General features: G+C 50.8%; 1 protein-coding gene across 1 annotated transcript; it reads left to right on the top strand.

The window, feature by feature from the left end:
- Positions 1–1817: 1817 nt before the first annotated feature.
- On the top strand, positions 1818–18130 carry Tex29 (testis expressed 29). Its single transcript, XM_048456260.3, has 7 exons — positions 1818–1950; positions 2069–2214; positions 2456–2549; positions 6444–6554; positions 16009–16078; positions 17013–17188; positions 17976–18130. The coding sequence occupies exons 3-7, from the start codon at positions 2492–2494 to the stop codon at positions 18014–18016; spliced, it is 456 nt and encodes a 151-aa protein (XP_048312217.1). The 5' UTR covers positions 1818–1950; positions 2069–2214; positions 2456–2491; the 3' UTR covers positions 18017–18130.
- Positions 18131–19706: the final 1576 nt, after the last annotated feature.

Genomic DNA, 19706 nt, shown 5'->3' with positions numbered 1-19706 from the left:
CTCTCCTCTACTTGCCTTATTGATTTCATGCCAGGCCTTGAAAGCCCTACATTTTTGTTTGTTATTGTTTCTGTTCTACACCTCAAATGTTCTGCAGATTTTGAGGGATGGAAATTGTAGGTACACAGGTCTCTCCCCCCCCCCTGCTTCTGGCTCCCTGGAGATTCTGCACTAGCACTGGCTTGAGGGTATAGTTTAGGAAGAATTTGGCTCTCTTTTGTTATGGTGATTCCACCTGTAATCAAGGTTCTAGCAGTGGGCCCCTTACGCCTGGCTCCCCCAGCTGATTCTGCCTGAGGCAGCACCTGTAATCTCCTTCCACTGCTCCTGATGGGAGGAGGCCATGCCCTTTTGAACCCCCTTGCCCACTGGTATAAATACCCGACTTGAGTTTAATAAAGTTGCCATTTACTCTTGGTAACTGAGCAGGTCTCTTTTGTGTGTGTCTGTTTTAACCCTCAGGACAATCGTCCATTCTCGTGGACTCGAGTTCAGGAAAGCGCGCGCTTGAATCGGACCTGGGTATCCACAGAAAAGGCGGGGGCTTACAGGAAATGACCAAGAATGGGTCAGAACTTTGTGAAGATGCACATCAGGATGATTGGTTCATCTTGGTATAGGGGAGTCACCAGTAAAGGGACAGACATCGGGGAACCACACAAACCTGGTCTGTGGAATGACTCAGAGTGCCCCATGGGCTCAGTTTCCCTGCTGTGCCGGTGGCGCTGTGTGCTGACAACATGCATATATACCTTCTCTCTGAACACTCCCAGCTAGGGACATGAGCCCTGGGTTTCCTTGGACTTGGGTCCCCACTACAGAGCCCAGATGCTCCTACAACCCCAGCTCTGCCTGTGGCAGGGTTCTGCTCTTGGTCAGTTTGAGAGACTGAAAGAAGGGGATCCCTAAGGGGAACCCCTACTTCCCCACCCTCCACACTCAAGACAGACTGCTCCTGTGCACCTGGCTGCATTTTCTTAAGCGACAGCAGATCACCAACCTCATCCCGGGGAGCACAACTCCCAGGGTAATTAATTTCCCTCATATTGTGCAGCCAACAGCTTTTAATTTTGTAAAGTTGCCGTTTTTGCAAGAGCTACACATCCTCTCGGTTATTAAATGCCAACCACATTTGTTTACAAATAAAACCGAGTTAATTAAATACTGCATTTACGCTAGCGAGTAATGAGAGCAGCATGGCCTCTGCAGGCAGAGCCCTGTGTTAGCCCCAGTTTTGTGTTGCAGAGAAGGTCCTTGCAGAACATTGCAGTTGGGGGTGGGGGGCACATGCCCAACAACTCGGTCCCCAGCCCTGACACAGTGTTGAAATTCACGCAACACCTGGAAAAGACTGAAACATGGCACTTTCCAGCAGGGAGGCCAGAGGAAGGCTGCCCACTGTTCCAGCTCCTTCCAAGGACACATCTGGCTAGTGGCAAGCAGAAAGGGGTGCAGACATAGAGTCACAGGCGCCTTGTTCCCTCTCCTCCACAGACAGGTGGGATCTTGGTTTTGTTCACAGTTACACCCTCATAGAGTCTACAAAAGCAGGCGCTCCGAGGGGCAATTACATGGCAAGACAGAAGTCTGATCTGTAGTCAAGGTCAAGATGCTGCATAGGCAGCCCACGGGAAGGAGGAACTTGGGACTCTTCTGAGCAGGACCTCACACCCAGCATCCTTCCCCATCCTGTGAGTGTGCATGGCTCGCTCTCTCCACACCCACTCCACAGAATGAAATGCTGTAACACCTTGGTAACCTGAGCTTCCAGATGATGTCACAACAGGCAGGGACTGGTTTTCTTCTGTCTACCCCTCCCCCCCAGCTGACTGTGTGCAGTGGACAGAGTGGAAGAGGTGGCCAGTTCCTGGTTTAACCCAAAACGACATTCCTACTTTGAGGGTCCTAGAGGGACAGTGTAGAGAACACAGCTCTGGAAATAATGGACAGGTTGGTGGTCACACCTGCTTCCGTGGGGCCAGGAAGAGGCCTCAAAGCATGACACAACATGCCCAGCAGATGGCTATACAGAACCACCCTGAGCTGAGGTGTCCTGTCCTGTTTTCAGGTGTGAACACCCCGAGGCCCCTGTGTGCTGAGGTGTCCTGTCTTCAGGTGTGAACACCCCGAGGCCCCTGTGTGCTGAGGTGTCCTGTCCTGTCTTCAGGTGTGAACACCCCGAGGCCCCTGTGTGCTGAGGTGTCCTGTCTTCAGGTGTGAACCCTCCAAGACCCCTGTGTGCTGAAGTGTCCTGCCCTGTTTTCAGGTGTGAACACTCCGAGGCCCCTGTGTGCTGTGTCCTGCCCTGTCTTCCAGATGTACATGTCCTGTACCCCTTGTGCTGAGGTGTCCTGTCTTTCAGTTGTGGACACTCTGGTTCCCCTGTGCTGAGGTGTCCCATCTTCCAGGTGTGGATGCTTTGGGGTCCCCTGTGCTGAGGTGTCCTGTCTTTCAGGCATAATTGATCCCTGCACCACTGTCAGCTGTTACCATGAGATACGCCCCAGAAATCAAGAAGTCCCCACCGCATCTCCTGAAGAAGTTTGCAGGTAAACATAGAAGAGGCTGCTGGGGCTGTTTATATGGAGGATTTATTTGACCTAGTTTGTCTGGTCACAGGAGGCACAGAAGTGCGTTTCTCAATGACCCAAGGAGCCACTGCAAATCTCTTACGACTTCAGTTTCGTTACAGCGCAACTAACGTGGGATCTCCCACATCGGTTTAAGGAACAACGGAATTACAGGGTTCTCTGCCAGCCATACTCATCAGTTACTTGAAAATTCTTGTCTCAGAAGCGGCCTTTTATTTACTCAAACGTATTTTTCAACAAGGGAGTGTACCTTGCCTCCCTACTAGATCTGTAAGCTGGTATTAGACTCTTCACCCTTGGGGATGGAAGCCGTGCAAAAAATGAGATTTTCTTGAAGGCACACTGAATATACATGGTAGAATTTCATTTGCTTTAAGTCAGGAGGAGCTTCTAGAATCACAGTCTTCCCAGAGGAACATCACACCGCTGGGGCCTGGTGAGATGGAACCGCTGCCTTCTTCGCCCTATCTCTGCCTCTGTGTTAGAAACCTTTTGCCTCAGTTACATTGCTGTTATGCTAGATGACGTGGAGGGAGCAGAGAAGAAATGTGTCCATCTTTCGTTCGTCTCCCTTGGAAGGCAGGCTGGGAGATTTCCAAGGGAATCCTTGCAGGGACACCATCTACCCAGGACTGAGCTCGCCCCATAGGCCTGGAGTGTTGAGGGAGGCTCAGCCATGGTGGGTTGGGGAGGCACTCTGTCACGCTGGAGCGGGGCACCTCTGCAGGCGGAAGTCTCCTAAGGGGACTATTTGTGATTTCGGACTCAGAACAAGCAAGATAAGGTGATGTAGGCATACTGGGGCCACAGAAAGCAGAAACAGCTGGGCCAACTCTTGTATGCTTGGCTAGGATTGAGTGTCCTTCCGGTCCCCCCCCCCCCCCATGCGCATGCGCCCAGCCTGGTGGGAAGGCAGCAGCTAGAAGAAAGGGTGAGAGAACCTTGCCCTTAGGGTCCTCATGAGCAGCCCTGCAAATGGCCCTGAGCCTCAGGGAGCTATCTGGATGCGGTGGGGATCAGGACCCACCCACTTCTTCAAGGGGTTTCTGGGAACCATTGGGTATTGGTCCTGAATACATAACCTTAGGACTGGGACACCCCACTCCAGGTGTGTGGGGTCAGGCGAGAAGTGGTTTCAGGTACAGGAAAGCTGTGCTCTGGGGGAGCAGGCTGTCTTAGGGGTGCAGGCCGGTATATCTGCAAACTGTTGAGCTGCATCCTGGGCAGGGAATGATTCCACTTGGCGTCTTGCTTTTCTGGTGTTTCCAAGCTGTGGATCTAAGCAGCCCTTTACCAGATGCCTGCTTTCCTGGGCCACCCGGCTGAGGTGAACACAGGTTCATTATACTCTTCGTACCACACGTGTCTCAGGAAATTCATCGCTGTAGCTCCACATATTGCATATGTGTGGATTGCCTCACGGATACCACTGGTTAAAGAGATTATAGCAGAGTTTCCAGAAGGTTCTGGAGTGGCTGATAGAAATGTAAATAGGGTGTGTATTGCTAATAAACCCGAATCAGCTTCAGGGAGCCAGCCCGCCCTGGGTCACAAGCTCGAGAGCTTAACAGTGGAGTTGTCTGGCTGCACAGGCGGAAGGGGAGGACCAGGTTCAGGTGAGAGTATGGGCACAGAATAGACACCAAACCCACATGACACCAACTGAGTCGGCCACATCAACGGCAGGGAGAGAAGCTGGCAGGTGGGGTTTCTCTGCCTGTCAGTCCTCGGCACACACACTGATGTTAGTTGACAGGTCAGTGGGCCACTGTCATGGTAGTGTAGGGTGTTCTCTTCATCACAGGGTGCAGGAGAGGAAGTCGTACCCTTTCCTGGGTCTGGTGCGTCCTGTAAGCTCATGGGCCTAGTTCCCTTGATAGTCTCAAGTTCACCCCAGTGAGTTTTTGGAGTGACACTCTCTCTATTCTGAGTCCTTTATTAGTCTACACTGCGTGGGTGGCGCTAGATGAATTGGCGTTGTTCTCACGTCTCTACCTGGGGATAGAGCCATCTTTCATTCTCAGAATAGAGTCAAAGTTTCTTGTAAAATGGAGTCTCTCGGGGCAAGGTAGTCTGAGAAAACTGCTAAATTGATCACCTCACCCTCAACTCTGGGGGCTCTGTGTACCTTCCAGCTGCCCTGCTGAGTGTCAGTCCCTTCTCCCCCAGGCACACAGATTTTCTATCCTCAGGTGGGAGGCAGCCCACAGTCATCTTCTCGGTTATCCCAAGGCATTGTGAACCTTGTGGTTACTCAGTGTACTCCAGACTCGCTCCATGATTGGCGGCAGCGTACTGTCCTGTCCAGCAAGGTTTTATAGGCTTTGTGCATGGTTATCCAAAACAGGAAGAATGAGAGAGTGGAGATCAGCTTCCCTGAGACAGGCCAGACAGAGGCTGCCTCCAGAGCTCCCAGTCACGTGGGGCAGGGAAGGGGCATTGAGCCCTGGCCAGCGGCAAGGCTGCTGGATCAGGCTTAGCTTTTGTCTGCCTGTTAAGCCTGACCTCCTATTGCCTGGGAGTTGATCCACATATTCAATTAATGTTGCTTCCTTCTATGTTGCCATGACAATGAAATTGTTTCTGGAAATGGCAAAGCACTGTGTCTACGCCATCCATGTTCCTTCTTGGAGGCCTGTGGCAAGTCTCAGGGACCCAAATGACTTGTGCTGCCGCTTCCTGAGTGGCTGAACCCAGGGACACAGTGTCCACAGAGAGAACAAGATGACCTTCCATGTCTCCAGTCCCCTGAGAGTTCAGCTCTGTGTCCTCTGAGCCCCATGCAGGAAGTGAACTCTGGCATCTGTGCTGTAACTTCTAACCAAGGAGACACCGTGGTGATAGCATTTTGCATATGTTCATGTATGTACATGCGAGCACATGTGTGCACAGACACTATGAGACAACCTGTGCTTGGGTCTCACCAGTTCAGCTGGACTAACTGGCTAGTTAGCCCCAGGATCCTCCTGTCCTTGTGTTCCCCAGTGTGGGGCTAGTCCCTCCAGCCTTGGGATGGTGATGTACCCCTGCCCACGGTCTGGACAGAATCCTCTGTGTGGCTTGTTTTCCATTTGGTTCAGTCAGCTGCCTCCGCCACTGAAGCACCACATTTCCCAAGTCTAAATCAGTTTGTGATGGAATAGTCGTTCTGGCTCCTTCCTTCAATCTCCTTAACAGTACAGGGTCACGGTTTTCCCTTCCAGGGGAAAGGGGCCAGAATTCTCACTCAGCTTCTGCTCTTTTATCGTTTTCTTTCAGGTTTAGTTTAGTTCTGCTGATGTGTTTGTGTCTGTGTGTGGCTGTGTGGTGTGAGCGCTGTGTCCCCAGAGGCCAGAGGTGTCAGATCCTCTGGAGCTGGACTTAGAGGCAGTTGTGAGCTGTCCCACCCGAGTGCTGGGAACCGAACTTGAGTAGTGGTAACACCTTTAACATCTGAGGGACCCTCCTCCGGCCCTCAGTGTGTGTTCCTTTAGATTCAGCTTCTAAATTCGGGCACAATCATCAACCCATGCTGCTAGGTAAGGCCACGCTGTGGCTCACTGTGGATAGGGAACGTGGCAACCGGGCTACCCCAGTGGTCTTGTGTTAGCCCGTGTGCCTGGCATGGCCCTGCTGAGATGTCTTATCACCAGAGGCCCTTGCACTGTGCTCGGTAATTAACTTTATATTATTTTGCTCAGAAATTTTAATTTGCATCCTCGTTTCAAAGAGAGATTTGCATGATGAACAACAGGAGTAAGGAAACGTCAGTTAATCTGGCAGACTCTCCCCTGCTCTCCCCGCCCCCCCCCCCCCGCCCCGTCCCCCTCCATCGTGTTTCCTGCCAAGTCAGCGCTTGTCTGTGCCTTGCAGTGTGTGACATCCCTCTCTATGACATCTGTGACTATAACATCACCAGGGACCGGTGCAAAGAGCTTGGGTGCTGCTTCTACAAGGGCGTCTGCTACGAGAAAGCTATTCCCGGTGAGTACGGAGGGACCACACGCCTGACGCAGTCCTAGCCGCTGTCCATTGTCTGTGTCACGTCCCCCACCCACCACCGTCCAACCAGCTGGAGATTCACTGACTGCTCACAAACCCCGATAGCTCTGCTCCATGCTGAGTGTGAGGGGGCCTCTCACAGTCTCCTTGCTGGAAAAGGGTGGGCTTGGGAAGACTGGCTACGAGACCGTCCCCGCTAAGACAGCTGAGGGACAAAGGGTGCTGCTGGCCGCAGCCAGCTGAGAGTCTGATCAGGTAAGGGCCGTGGTGTCCAGCCAGGGACGGCGGGGACAGCTGAGAGATGCTACATGACTGGGTTTTCCCAGAGATCATTTTAGCGCCCCACGAGATCAGGCTTAGGCTGGCTGAGGAGCTGTAGCGCTGGCTTGTCAATGGGTCCCTCCTGAAGAGCCACATCCAGACTCCCAGTAGCCACGGAGAGTAGGAAGGAACCGTGGAGTCGTGGAGAACCTGGTGCAGTAGTAAAAGCTGTACCTTCTGCCTCTTGGATATATTCTCACGTACCAGGACTTCTGAACTTTGAGAATTTTCCCAAGTAATGTCTCCAAACCTTCATTACATTCCACTTGGAGGCTCATATATTTCCTTCCTCTGCTGATAGCTTCCAGAAGGGCCATCATGGAAGCAGTATGGTTTGCATCCACTCTTTGTTTCCATCAGAGAAGAGGGGCGGGCACTCTGAGGCCAGAAGATGACACTGGCCATGCAGCGGGGACTGCTGGGAACCTTGCCTTGCTGGCCACCTGCCCATTCCCTATGCACAGTGCCGCTTGCTCCCAGGTCCTCACCCTCAGGCTGTCAACAAGCATTCTGAATTGTTGAACCGTCTCTCCAGCCCTGCCGCCAGATGCTTTGAGACATTGTTTCCTCAGTGAACCTAGAACTTGCAGATTGTCTAGACTAGCTGGCCAGTGAAGTTCCACTTCAGACTTTATAGCTCTGTGTCAACTGGACACAAACTAGAGTCATCTCAGAGGAGGGAACCTGAACTGAGAAATTGCTCGTATAAGACTGGGCTGTAGGCAAGCCTGTAGGGCATTTTCTTACATAGTAAAAGATGTGGGAAGGCGCAGCCCATTGTGAGTGGTGCCACCTCTGGGCTGGTGGTCCTGGGTTCTGTAAGAAAGCAGGTTGAGAAAGTTCTGAGAAGCAAACCAGTAGGCAGCACGCCTTCCTGGCCTCTGCACCAGCTCCTGCGTCCAGATTCCTGTCTATCTGAGTTCCTGTCCTGACTTTCTGCAGTGATGAACACCCATGTGGAAGTGTGAGGGAAATAAACCCTTTTCTTCCCGAGTTGCTTTGGTCCCAGTGTGTCATCACAGTAACCCTAATTAGCACTGTGGCCTCTCCTAATCGGAGTCACCAGGCTTCCTGTTTCAAAGGGAACTGTTGACCAGGCCTGACTTCCAGGGTTAGCTTTTCTGCCAGGTTCTGCATTCTGATTCCCCTTTCAGGGCATGTACAGCACATAGCAGTTCTCCTGGGGTTGGCCCAGAGCCTGGTGATACTGTACACATCTCTGCTGCCATTTCTGCTCTTTGTGGGATTGGTGACTCCATGCTCATATCACAGTAGCTGGAGAAACACGTGTAGAATCCAGGTCTTCACGTCTGTTATGGAGGTGCGCTTACCCGAGGATGCCAGTCTCTTAGGTACTTAGGATGCTTAATCTCAATAGCCAACAAGAAGAGATCTAGGGTCCTCTGGGAGATGGGCTATGGACTTGCCTCTGGGAACTATCTTTTTTAATTTTAATTTTTATTTATTTATTAAAAATTTCCACCTCCTCCAATTTCCCTCCCACTCCCCCACTCCCCCTTCCTCTCGTCCTAAGAGAAGTTAGGGTGCCCTGCCCTGTGGGAAGTTCAAGGCCCTCCCCCCTCCATCCAGGTCTAGGAAGGTGTGCATGCAAACAGACTAGGCTCCCAAAAAGCCAGTACATGCAGTAGAATCAAAACCCAGTGCCATTACCATTGGCTTCTCAGTTGGCCCCCATTTTCAGCCACATTCAGAGAGTCCGGTTTGATCACATGCTCGTTCAGTCCCAGTCCAGCTGGCCTTGGTGAGCTCCCATTAGATCAATCACACGTCTCAGTGGGTGGACGCACCCCTCGCAGTCCTGACTTTCTTGCTCATGTTCTCCCTCCTTCTGCTCTTCAACTGGACCTTGGGAGCTCAGTCCAGTGCTCCAATGTGGGAACTATCTTGATTACATTAATTGGGAGATCTGCCTGCTGTGGGTGTCAGGATTCCTGAACTGGAATCCAAGATTGTAAGGAGAAGGTGAGCCAAGAGTAACCAGTCTCTGCCTTCTGACTGTGGATCTAATGTGACCAGCTCCTGCCTCATTGACGTCTCCGCTGTCATGGATGGATACTCAAATCAAAGCTCACATAACCCATCACTTCCTTTCGTTGCTGTTGTCTTGAGTTTTTCAGCAACAGACAGTAACTAGGACAGAAAAATGGTACCAGGAGTGGGGACGTTGCCGTGGTAAACCTGACCATGTTGAAAGCCTTTGGACGGGTTTGTGGGAAGAATATGGAAGAATTTGGAATTATGGGCTAGAGAAATCCTCCAGATACTGTAAGCAGATCCTAATGGGTCACTCCCACTCCGGCGGAATCGGAAGATGAGACTGTCGGAAGAACACAGACAGCAGAAGCCTGGCTCGTGATGTTTCAGATAGGAGTGAAATTCAGTCAGGAACTCTTTGGGTGATATTTTGGGCAAGAATCTGGTTTCTTTTTGCTATGTTCCAAGAACCTGAAGGGGGAAAAAGCTGCATCTAATGAAATGGACTAATTTGCCAGAGGAAATTTCAAGCTAGGAGGGCATTGGGTCCAGTGCTGAGAAAGAAGCTCTGATTGTTAAAACGACCAGCAACACCAAAGAGAAACCAGTGTGTCACTGGGGCTGTAGGAAAGGTAAAACCCTGCCCATCAGAGCCACCGTCATGTGAAGATCCAAAGTCATTTGAGGGAAGAAAGTGTAAGGTGAGGTTGTTGCTCCTCACAGGCAGCAGCCCAGGAGAGTGCTTCCTTGTAACATGAAGAGGTCAGGCTTGCTTGTTTGTGGGTTTTTCTGTCCTCCCACCAGATCCCCACAATTATTTAGTTCCAGAGAAAATCACCCACATAGGACTCCGTAAGTTATAATGCTGATTGGCCCATTAGGTCAGGCTTCCCACTGGCTAACTCTCATATCTTGATTAACCCATTTTTCTGATCTATTTTAGCCATGTGGCTCAGTAGCCTTTTCAGTGGGGCAGCTCACATCCTGTTGCTTCGGTGATCTGGGCAGGAGTGGGAGGAATCAACTTCCTCCTCCCCTCCTGCTCTCCTTGCATCATTTCCACTTCCTGTCTGGCTTTCCCGCCTACACCTCCTGCCTGGCCAATCAGCGTTTATTTAAAACATGATTGACAGAATACAGACAATTCTCCCCCACCACTTCCTCACAGTCAGCACACATACACAGTCTGATACAGCTATGACACAAGCAGACTGTGTTACAGCTTGAGCTTGCTGAAGAACTTAGTGACATCATCTATGCGGTATTGGTTTTGTAGGCATAGAAAATAAAAGATTGGAGGTGTCGTGGAATCTTGTTCTTTGGTTTCAGAGGACAGATGAGGCCAGGCAGCATGTGGCAGGGTCGGAATCCATGCAAGGAGTTCCCAGGAGGCTGTTGTCTAAGACTGTAAAGGTGAAAGTCTAAATTACAGTGGGCACCTTAGGATATTGGAGATGCCAGGATTGTGGGACATAGGCCAAGGTGCCCTTGTCGGGGGTTTATCAGAGAGCAACAGGAAGGTGACTAACAGCACTTTTGCAAATGAGCGTGTCTGGAAAATTCTATGTCCAGAGCTCCTCAGAAGCCTAAGAAGCGAGCATCCAGTTGACATTTAAGAAGTGTGTTCACTTGTTCCCTGTAAGTATATGGAGCGCACTCGATTTCTAGTCTGAGCCAAGAGCTGGAGTAGTGATCTCAGTTGCTGCAGACCCTAGTGAAATGGAAACCCAACAGTGCGACACGGGGAGCGGATCCTTCAAGGCAGATCCTCTCTTTAGAGACGTACCCAGGCCATCACTGCTTCCCTTATCTGCAGGATTCTCTGTACAGTTTCCCAGCAGACTTTTATGACGATACGGGCACTTTTGTGAATATGGCGTGTGTGCCACCCATTCCTTAAACTGGAGCCATCACCAGTCAGTCACGCAAGAACAAGCCATGATCCCTGTAGTATCTTAGTTGTGGGTCTCCTTCAGGAACCCAGAACACAGCGCAGGCTCTCAGGGGCTTCTGTGGGTTAGGGCCACAACGTTGTCTCATGGCAACAGATACAGACCCTCTGTCCATCTTTTCCATGATAGCAAATGAGTGTGTGGGCTCTGCTCTCTCTCAGCTTCTGGCTTCTTCCAAGTTGAGAGGTGGGGCCATCTGTAGGAAGATTCTGGGCAGTGAGCCCTACATTTGGGTTCCCACTGTGCCCTCAAATTATTTTTCATTTCTCTGACATCTTTCTCATTCAAGGCGGCACATGAACCTTTGTGCTGTGTAAGTTGTGGGATTCAGTGACAGGGTATTATGAGTTCTTTGTGCATATAATTCCCTGTTATGAAAACCTTTCACCAACTTCTTCAATAGGCTGGCTTGAAGTGCACATTGTGTTATGGCATAATCTGTATTATTAAGAATATGAACTTGGGGAATTAGCATTAGATCTTTCAAAACGAACAGGGAGTGAGAAGGGAAGACTTGCCTTCCTTCTTCAGTCTTGATTTAGGGCACATTATTTAATATGTCAATTCTCCTAAGTATTTGACTTTCCGTTTCTTCATGGGACTTGCTGAGCTGATTTCAAAACTTTTGTTAATTGTACTTGGGAGACGTGACTAAGTTGTTCCCTCGGGAAAATAACCCTTTCTTCTGCTCTTGCTGTCTGGGGAGAGCCGTCACAATATATGGCTTCTCACAGCCAGGTGCTGTGTGGAGGGACTCACAGAGTCCCGTCTCTGGCTTTTGCTAGCTTAACAGCGGGGATAAGAGATTGCCACTACATGAGGAAGGTGCTGGTACTAAAACACAAAAACATTATGTGTGCAATGCTCACATGTGGTTCTGATTTTATCACTTTCAAAGACTCTGGGATTCAAGAATTCGTGGGGTTTTGTCTTAAGGCCCCCAACTCACTCATACACACCCTTTCTTTCATTTGGTTCTGTGTGCTCAACATCATGAAGAGGGCCCTTCCCCTGTGGAGCCCCATGGCCTTCTTTATGATGTAATTCCATTATGCTGTAGTAAGTTGCCCCCCAAGACAGAGTGGCTCAAACCAACAGCTCACAGACTTCACTGGGATTGGGATTGGGTAATACAGGCAACATAGCACCCACGACTACGTCACCATAGCACCCACGACTACGTCACCATAGCACCCACGACTACGTCACTATAGCTCCCATGACTACGTCACCATAGCTCCCACGACTACGTCACCATAGCTCCCACAACTACGTCACCATAGCACCCACGACTCCGTCACCATAGCTCCCACGACTACGTCACCATAGCACCCACGACTACGTCACCATAGCACCCACGACTACGTCACCATAGCTCCCACGACTACGTCACCATAGCTCCCACGACTACGTCACCATAGCTCCCACGACTATGTCACCATAGCACCCATGACTACGTCACCATAGCTCCCACGATTACGTCACCATAGCTCCCATGACTACGTCACCATAGCTCCCACGATTACGTCACCATAGCTCCCATGACTACGTCACCATAGCTCCCATGACTATGTCACCATAATCTTGGTCATTCAGTTTGAAGTCTTTGCTTCTCATAAGACTGGCAGAGCCAGTTTTCGGTGTCTGCCATGGAAAACCGCTTCTCTCAGTCACAAGGATTGCTTGCGTATCCTCACAGTGCACTGGAGGAAACCAGGGAGACACCACAGAGTCGCTCAGCCCAGCCCCAGTTTCCCCTCTGCTGTCCTTCAGTCACAGGTCAACCATACTCCCCGTGGGACTGGTTCTCTGGGCTGTAGAGATCAGGAAGTGAGAGCACAGTCGGACATCCCAGAGTCACTGTGTGAGTCTGGGCATCGAAGGAAAGCATTTGTTCCTCCCTCCGCCTAGCTCAGGAGCTCTTAGCGCTAAGTCATCATTCAAAGAAACAAGCCAACCCAGGGGTCCTCAGGTCCCATGCCCTCTCTCCAGCTCCTCCCAGGTGAAGTTTTAGTTTTGGGGTCACCCCCCATCCTTAACCATTGCTTCATGGCTCACGTCAGTGTGAGAATGGGTGGATGTGCATTGACACCCTGAACTGCTCTGTTCAGCTCTCTGTCGGCTTTCAGCCCCTGCCCTCAGGTAAGGAATCCCTGTAGTTCCTTCTCCTCCTGAGAACCTCAGAGCCCCTGCCCTCGGGTAAGAAAACCCTGTAGTTCTCTCTCCTCCTGAGAACCTCAGAGTAGTCTAGGGTTTGTGGATCCTGCTGGGATCCTGCCAATTGTCTACGGGGCAGCTTGTTCTCTACCTGTGCTGTGAACTGAACTGTGTGCCTGTCCAAAACATACGGTTCTTGGCTGGTGAACGTGGTCTGTCTTGTCAAGAGGGTTCCGTTTTCTTTCTGTTGCTGTGATAAAGCATACTGACTAAAACGCAGCTTGGGGGAGGAAAGTGTTTATTTGACTTATACTTGCAGGCCACAGTCCATCAGCCTGGGAACTCAAGACAGGAACACAGAAGCAGGAATCCCAGAGGAGTATTGCTTGTGACTCACTCAGACTCTGGTACCACCCATAGTGGGACTAGATATAGTTCTCTATATCAATTAACAGTCAAGAGAACCGGTCACAGGCATGCTCACAGATCAATTGATAATGGCAAGTACTCAGTTGAGACGTTTTTGGTGATTCTAGTCCATCAAGTTGACCACTAACTAGGACCACCGTTCTCTCCTCAAATCAACGCACATATACACCACTTTAGGCCATAATCTTTTATTTTATGTCCCAGAGATCTATGTTAATATTATGTTATAAAACACAGTCAAACTTAAAAGTAAAAGTCTCTTGGTCTTTAAACATTTTAATGCTTAAGTTCAAGGACTCTGGGGCTGGAGAGATGGCTCGGTGTTTAAGAACACGTGTTACTCTTGCAGAGGATCCAGGATCAGTACCCAGCACCCACAAGGTGGCTCACGACTACCTGTGACTTCATTTCTAGGGGACCCAATACCTTCTTCTGACCTCAGTGGGTACCAGGCATACATTTGGTATATGTACACACATGTAGGCAAGGCACTTATAGAAAAAAATCTAAAGAATGTCCAGGTTTTCTTAAAAAGTCTACAGTCTCTTAACTGTGATTGTCTATAAAGTAAAAAAATGAAACAAAAACCAAGTTAAGTACTATTTATTCCAGAAGAACCATGGCATAGGAACATTCAAACTTAAGCATAACCGAGATCAAGATTTTAAAGTTCAATGTTTGGTATCTACCAAGAGCTCTCTGGTGATATTTAGGCACCAAAGGCTATGGGCAGCCATACCTCCCCAGCTTTGCCATCTCCAGAACATACCATCTGCTGTGTGTGTTTAGGCTAGCTACACTCGTCAGTTGTTCTTGGTGGACCTCAAATGGCCCTGGCATCTCCAGTATCCTGGGGTCTCCACTACCAACTGAGGTACCTTCAGCAATGGCCTCTCTTGGCTTCTCTTCAGGGACTCTGACCCCACTTGGTACCAGACCTCAGCTGCTTTCCATCGCTCCCTTAATCTTGCATCTTTCATGCCTTCAAAAAGTGCCATGTGGGTGACTTTTCCACACTGTCCAGTTCAGCTTCCAGCTTGAGATGTAGCCTTGGCCTCCTTAGATGTTGACTTCTAAGTGTCGATTCAGAGGAAATGCTTTCCACGGCCCCAGAGACAATGCCTCTGTGGTGCTGATCGCTTCTTATTAACCACAGCGGATTTTCCATCATTAGCCTGGCCAACAACCACAGATTCTCAGTTAAAAACTTCACACAGATGGTGCCTATAGAGTGTTTGAAACCCCCAAGCCAGGCCTCCCCTGCCGGTGTTTCTCTCAGCCGGGTCTCCAGTGTTGGTGTTAACGCTCAGCGTTATTTTTCAAGGCCCCACATCAGCTCTTTAAGCTCTGAATACTCATTGGCTTTTGTAGCCCAAAGTTCCAAAACCGTCCACAATCCTCTAACAAAATAGTCCAAAGGCATAGAACGCTGCACAGTCAGGTCCGTCCCAGCAACATGCCACTTAGGGCCTGGCACCGGTTTCTGTTCTAATGTCCTTTCTATTAATGCGATAAAACGTATTTTCCAAAAGCAACTTCGAGAAGGAAAGGGTTCATTTAACTTCTGCTTCCAGGCCACAATCCATCATTTGGGGAAAGTTAAGGCAGGAACCTAGAGGCTGGAACCGTGGAGGAATACTGCTTTGTTGGCTCGTTCAGGCTCATACACAACTAGCTTTACACAGCCCAAGACCGCTTGCCCAGTGAATAGAAACCGCCACGTTTGCCTGGGTCCCTCACAGACATGCCCACTGACCGCCTTGATAAAGATAATTGCTAAATTAAGGCTCTTGCGGAGTTTCTAGACTGTGTCAAGTTGATAGCTATTTGCTGACTAGGACAAGTCTTTGTAGGTGTGATTAGTGAGAGGCTGTCACACTGGGGCGAGATGACTCCTAGTTCAACAGGCCCGATGTCCTCAGAAGAGTGGGGGCAGACAGACACAGAGGGGCTGGAGATCACCAGAAGCCATCAAAAGACACAGTGAAGTGGACTGAGGACTCCCAGAGCTTTCAGTGAGGGTCAGGCCTGGTGGGGCCTTCCTTTTTACTTGTGACTCTAGACCTGTAGAGAAACAAACATCCACTGGTCTAAGACCCCTGTTGTGGAATTGATTGTCTTTGAAGGATCCCACATCTAGCAGAGTTCTTTCTGGCTGACTAGGGACACCTAAACGTCATTTACAAGAAGGCAAAGGTAGGGGCTTGAAGCAAGTCTTATCCCTTGCTTTGGGTGTGGCCAGCAAGACTGTTTCCCTTGACTGAATGGATGTAGCAACTAAAGCATCGACAATTGTGGGACCTCAGTGACACACATGTGCTGAGAACTTGACTCTCACGTGACCCCACAAAGCGGGTGTGTATGGTTCAGGAGCAAGACGGGGGGGGGGGGGGGCTCTTCCTGACTGTGAGACCTCATGGCTTTGGCACCCACTGTGGGGACCGGTCAGGCTGAAGAGCCCAGGGACTATGTCATCTAACAACTACAGCACCCCGAGGCAATGGGCTGATGGGCCGGTGGAGTGACGGCGACCTGCCTGGGCCACACTGGGTATCAGATACTGAGGCAGGGGCTTATCTCAGTTTATGTGCAGGTCTTCTCCGTCCTGATTGTGCTCATTTCTGGTGTCTTCATCATCACCATCATCTACAGGTGCGTCCTCTTTGTCCTTCTGTGGGGGAGGAGTGGTCTGGGGCCGCCTGACTCCCTCCCCGACCTGCTGCTCTGGGTCCATCTCCTCTTAGTGATGAAACTGACTCCCCAGCATTCGGGGAGGGGGGGGGTTTGAGACCCCAAGAGCAGTACTGAGCTCACTGGCTTTGTCGGCCCCTGCAGCCAAAGACCCTGGGAGCACCTCCTGCTGGAGTATGCAGGGACAGCAAGCACCCAGGAGGTCCCAGGGCTCAGGCTAAGGGCTAACTGGGCTCACCATTGTCCTCAAGCAGCTGTTGAGACGAACAGCTGACAATGTCAACCTAAAGGAGGGAGGGCTTGTCTGGGCTCACAGCTTGAGGGGCGGCGCTGCCAACAGTTGAGCTGGCTCTTTCCTCCTGGATGAATCTAATCTTGAAGTTCTATCAGATACACCCTGCTGCTTTGTCTTTTTAGCGATTCTAGATCCTATCAAGTAGATACTGTCAACCACTGTAAGCCCCACGTGATGCTTTAAACCCTGGGCCGAGTAAATCTGTGTACCGTGACAGTGTTTGGGTGTGTCGGAGGGACACCCTTTCTGTCACCGTCCCAGAGACTGTGACGCCTTAAACTGCACAGCTAAGGGCCAGTGTTCAATTCAGCATCCACCTCTGGTGTGCCTGCTACTATTGAGGCTCTGTCCTATGATTGGCACAGAGCTGTGGAGAGGATTTGCATGCCTCACCCAGCAACTGCTCCAGCCTTTCATGTGGCCGGCACAGCCTGCCTTGCAGCAAGCACAGTGTGTACTTTCTTCCCGGGCTTTGCTTTAGAGAGACTGAACCAAGACCATGGAGCAAAGCATGTGGGCCTCATCATAGAGCCTCAGTCCTGGGTGGGTGGAGCTTTCTATCTCTAGCTGCTTGACTGTGAGCAAGGCTTTCTTCTCCAGGGTCATACAGGATCGGATAAGAGAGAGAGCGATCTCCATGGAAACCTTATCCAAGGTCTCATCACTTAAGACCTCCAAGAAGGAGTCTGAGCAGTTTTCTATTCAAGAACCAGCGTCGCTCAAACTTAGCCTTCCAAGTGGCTCCTCCAAGAAGGGCACTGAGAGCCAAATGGAAGGTAGGCTCCTGCGGACTGAGTCTGTCTCTGTCTTTGTGGTCTTCCTTTTGCATGTGCTCAGTGTCTCTGATCGCCCCCACCAATAACGGCGAACACTGTTTTAGCCTGGGCAGGATTCCAATGTACCCAACTGTAGAAGGCCGGGGTTCCTCCTCCCCCACTGCGGTTGGCAGGTACCAGTGCATGTCCTAAGGACAGTCCAGTAATACTTGAAGGTTTATCAAGGTCCTTCCTCGGGGCCAGCGCAGGGTGAGCGTGGCCTCTGGTGGTGAGGCAAAGGCTGAAGCGGGACAGTAGCTCGCTGCCTGCTTTGGTTCACGGGAGGCAGAGTCATGTGCTTGCCAGGGACTCTCAGGAGGCTGTGCAGACCTCTTGCTGCTTTTCCCAGGTCAGGTTAGAGAAAAGGGTGCCCCAAACTTGGCATCTTGTCGCATGTGGGACAAGAAGGGCTGTCTCACCTGACCTTTAGCCTCATGGGCTTGGCTTCGTGGAAGTCCCCAGGGAAAGTGGGACCGGAGGCCTCAGTGCTAGCCTGTGTGCCCGAGACTGCCTGCAGGGCACAGGTTCTTTTCCTTGGTGCCTTCTGTGTTGAGACAATGGATATGAAGACTTCTTACTGAGGCTTCAGTCCCCGTGATGTCTGGGAACAAGGGCAGTACAGGCTGCTCACCGCTGGCTTCTGGGACAATACCTGCCGTATGTTTACTCCAAGCCCTTGATAAAAATCTCCTAAGGGTGCTGAAGGCCCCATCAGAGAAACACTCCGATCTCCTCCCCTGTCATCTAGCGACAGTGACACTGTCAGAACACGAGGAAACGGAGGATTAAAGAGCACAAGGAGTCAGTGTTGTGAGAATGTCAGCGACATCCCCCAGTGGACACCTTTAGTGCGTGACCGAGTGACCGCCCGTAAGGAAAAAAATAAAGGTATTTTGAGCATTGTTTCTTGCTCTTTGCTGCCCCATTCCTGGCCATGCTTCCTCTTAGAAGAAAGAGCATGCCTTTGGGTACAGACAGGACCTAGAGTTTGGTTTCCAACACTCTGCCTGTCACTAGCATCGAGACTCCTAGACAAGCACACTGTAGTAGCACAGATGGGCCACATAGTCCCCTTTGCAGAAGACAGATTCAGGGTATCCATGATAGCCCAGTGAAGCTTTCTAAGGATCAGAGAACTCTTCCGGGGAGGAGACAGTCTTGTCGCTGATGCTCCAGCTCAGAGTATCTTTTGAATGCTCTTGTGGGTAGCTGGCTGGGAAGCCCTCCATCTTGGGCAGTGGGCTCTTCCCCTTGGAAATGAGCAGCGTCTATGGCGCTAGGGCTATGGGCTTTGAAGAGATGCACACAGGACAGACAGATAGACAGACCAGACCCAGGGTTCCTGGAGGGTCACTTTGCTGAAAAGCAGGATGAAAGCCCCTGGAGGGTGTCTCTTGACTGTGAGTGTAGAGGTCACCCGCACCCCCTCCCCGTTCTGTAGAGGCTTCTGTGGGGGCCGAGGCAGAGGGATTTCTGCTGGCCCTTCGTTCTCACTGTGGTACCTGGTTGGTCTTGTCCCTTGGGTGTCCAGCATACTTTTGGAAAGGGGCACATATGCTAGGCTTTGCTGATTGCAAGGTCTCTATCATCCAGGACTCTGCTATAGCACAAGGATGAACGCAAGCACAGCAAGGATGTGTCACGATCCAGGGAATGCAGGCCACAGGTTGGACTTGGGGGCAAACTGCAGGCGTTGCCTGAATATTAATGTGCGTTTGAAGGTCTGTGATTTGAAGCTGAGGTTCCCTTTGATCAAGGAACAGTGTGATCTGTAGGGTGTCACCCTCCCTGGTACAGTATTTGTTGGAAGAAGTTTCCAATTCTTTCTGTATTGTTGCCACAGAAGTGACACTTTGGCTTACGGTATACCTACAAAATTTTTAGGAGCTGCTCTGCCATTATGAGGGACCAATCACAAGTCCCCTTTGTGGTGACCCCTCTCTGCTAGAGCACCCCCTATGCCCAGACCACCTGTGTAGTTCTTAGCTGGAATCACCGACTGCACAGATGAGCAGGCACTGTTCAAAGATGGGCCTGTCAGTCATCTGGGGCCACGTCACCTGGGAGGTGTCTCTGGTATGTGTTGAATGTTGAAAGGGTTTTCCTACTTTAGGTCCCAGAAGACCCACTGCCCCTTCGGTAGCACTCCGGGGACCAGTGTAGTGAGGATGGAGGGATGGGGTTGAGGGGCCAGGTACCCTGGGGGTGGGGTGGGCCTAGCTTAGCTCACATGGGAAGGTAGTGAGTAGGGGGCCCTGCGAAGGATGGCCTACTGTGGTCTGATGAATGACTTGTGTTCTGCCAGTGGGAGGTGGTGGATTCCACCTTCTCCGGAGTGTCTGGATGGAGTGTGGTAAGTGTGGCCTCCACCCGAGGTAGATGGAGAAGGCAACAGTGAGCGTCAATTAGAACTCCTGAGATGGCTGAGGCCCTGGGCAGGAGTCAGGGCGCTGGTTCTCACTGCCAGCTAACAGGGCAT

Source organism: Myodes glareolus, chromosome 23 (genome assembly GCF_982192425.1).
Source record: "Myodes glareolus chromosome 23, mMyoGla1.1, whole genome shotgun sequence".
Classification (NCBI taxonomy): domain Eukaryota; kingdom Metazoa; phylum Chordata; class Mammalia; order Rodentia; family Cricetidae; genus Myodes; species Myodes glareolus.
Note: the sequence above shows the minus strand (reverse complement) of the source record. Positions and strands in the feature narration are given on the sequence as shown.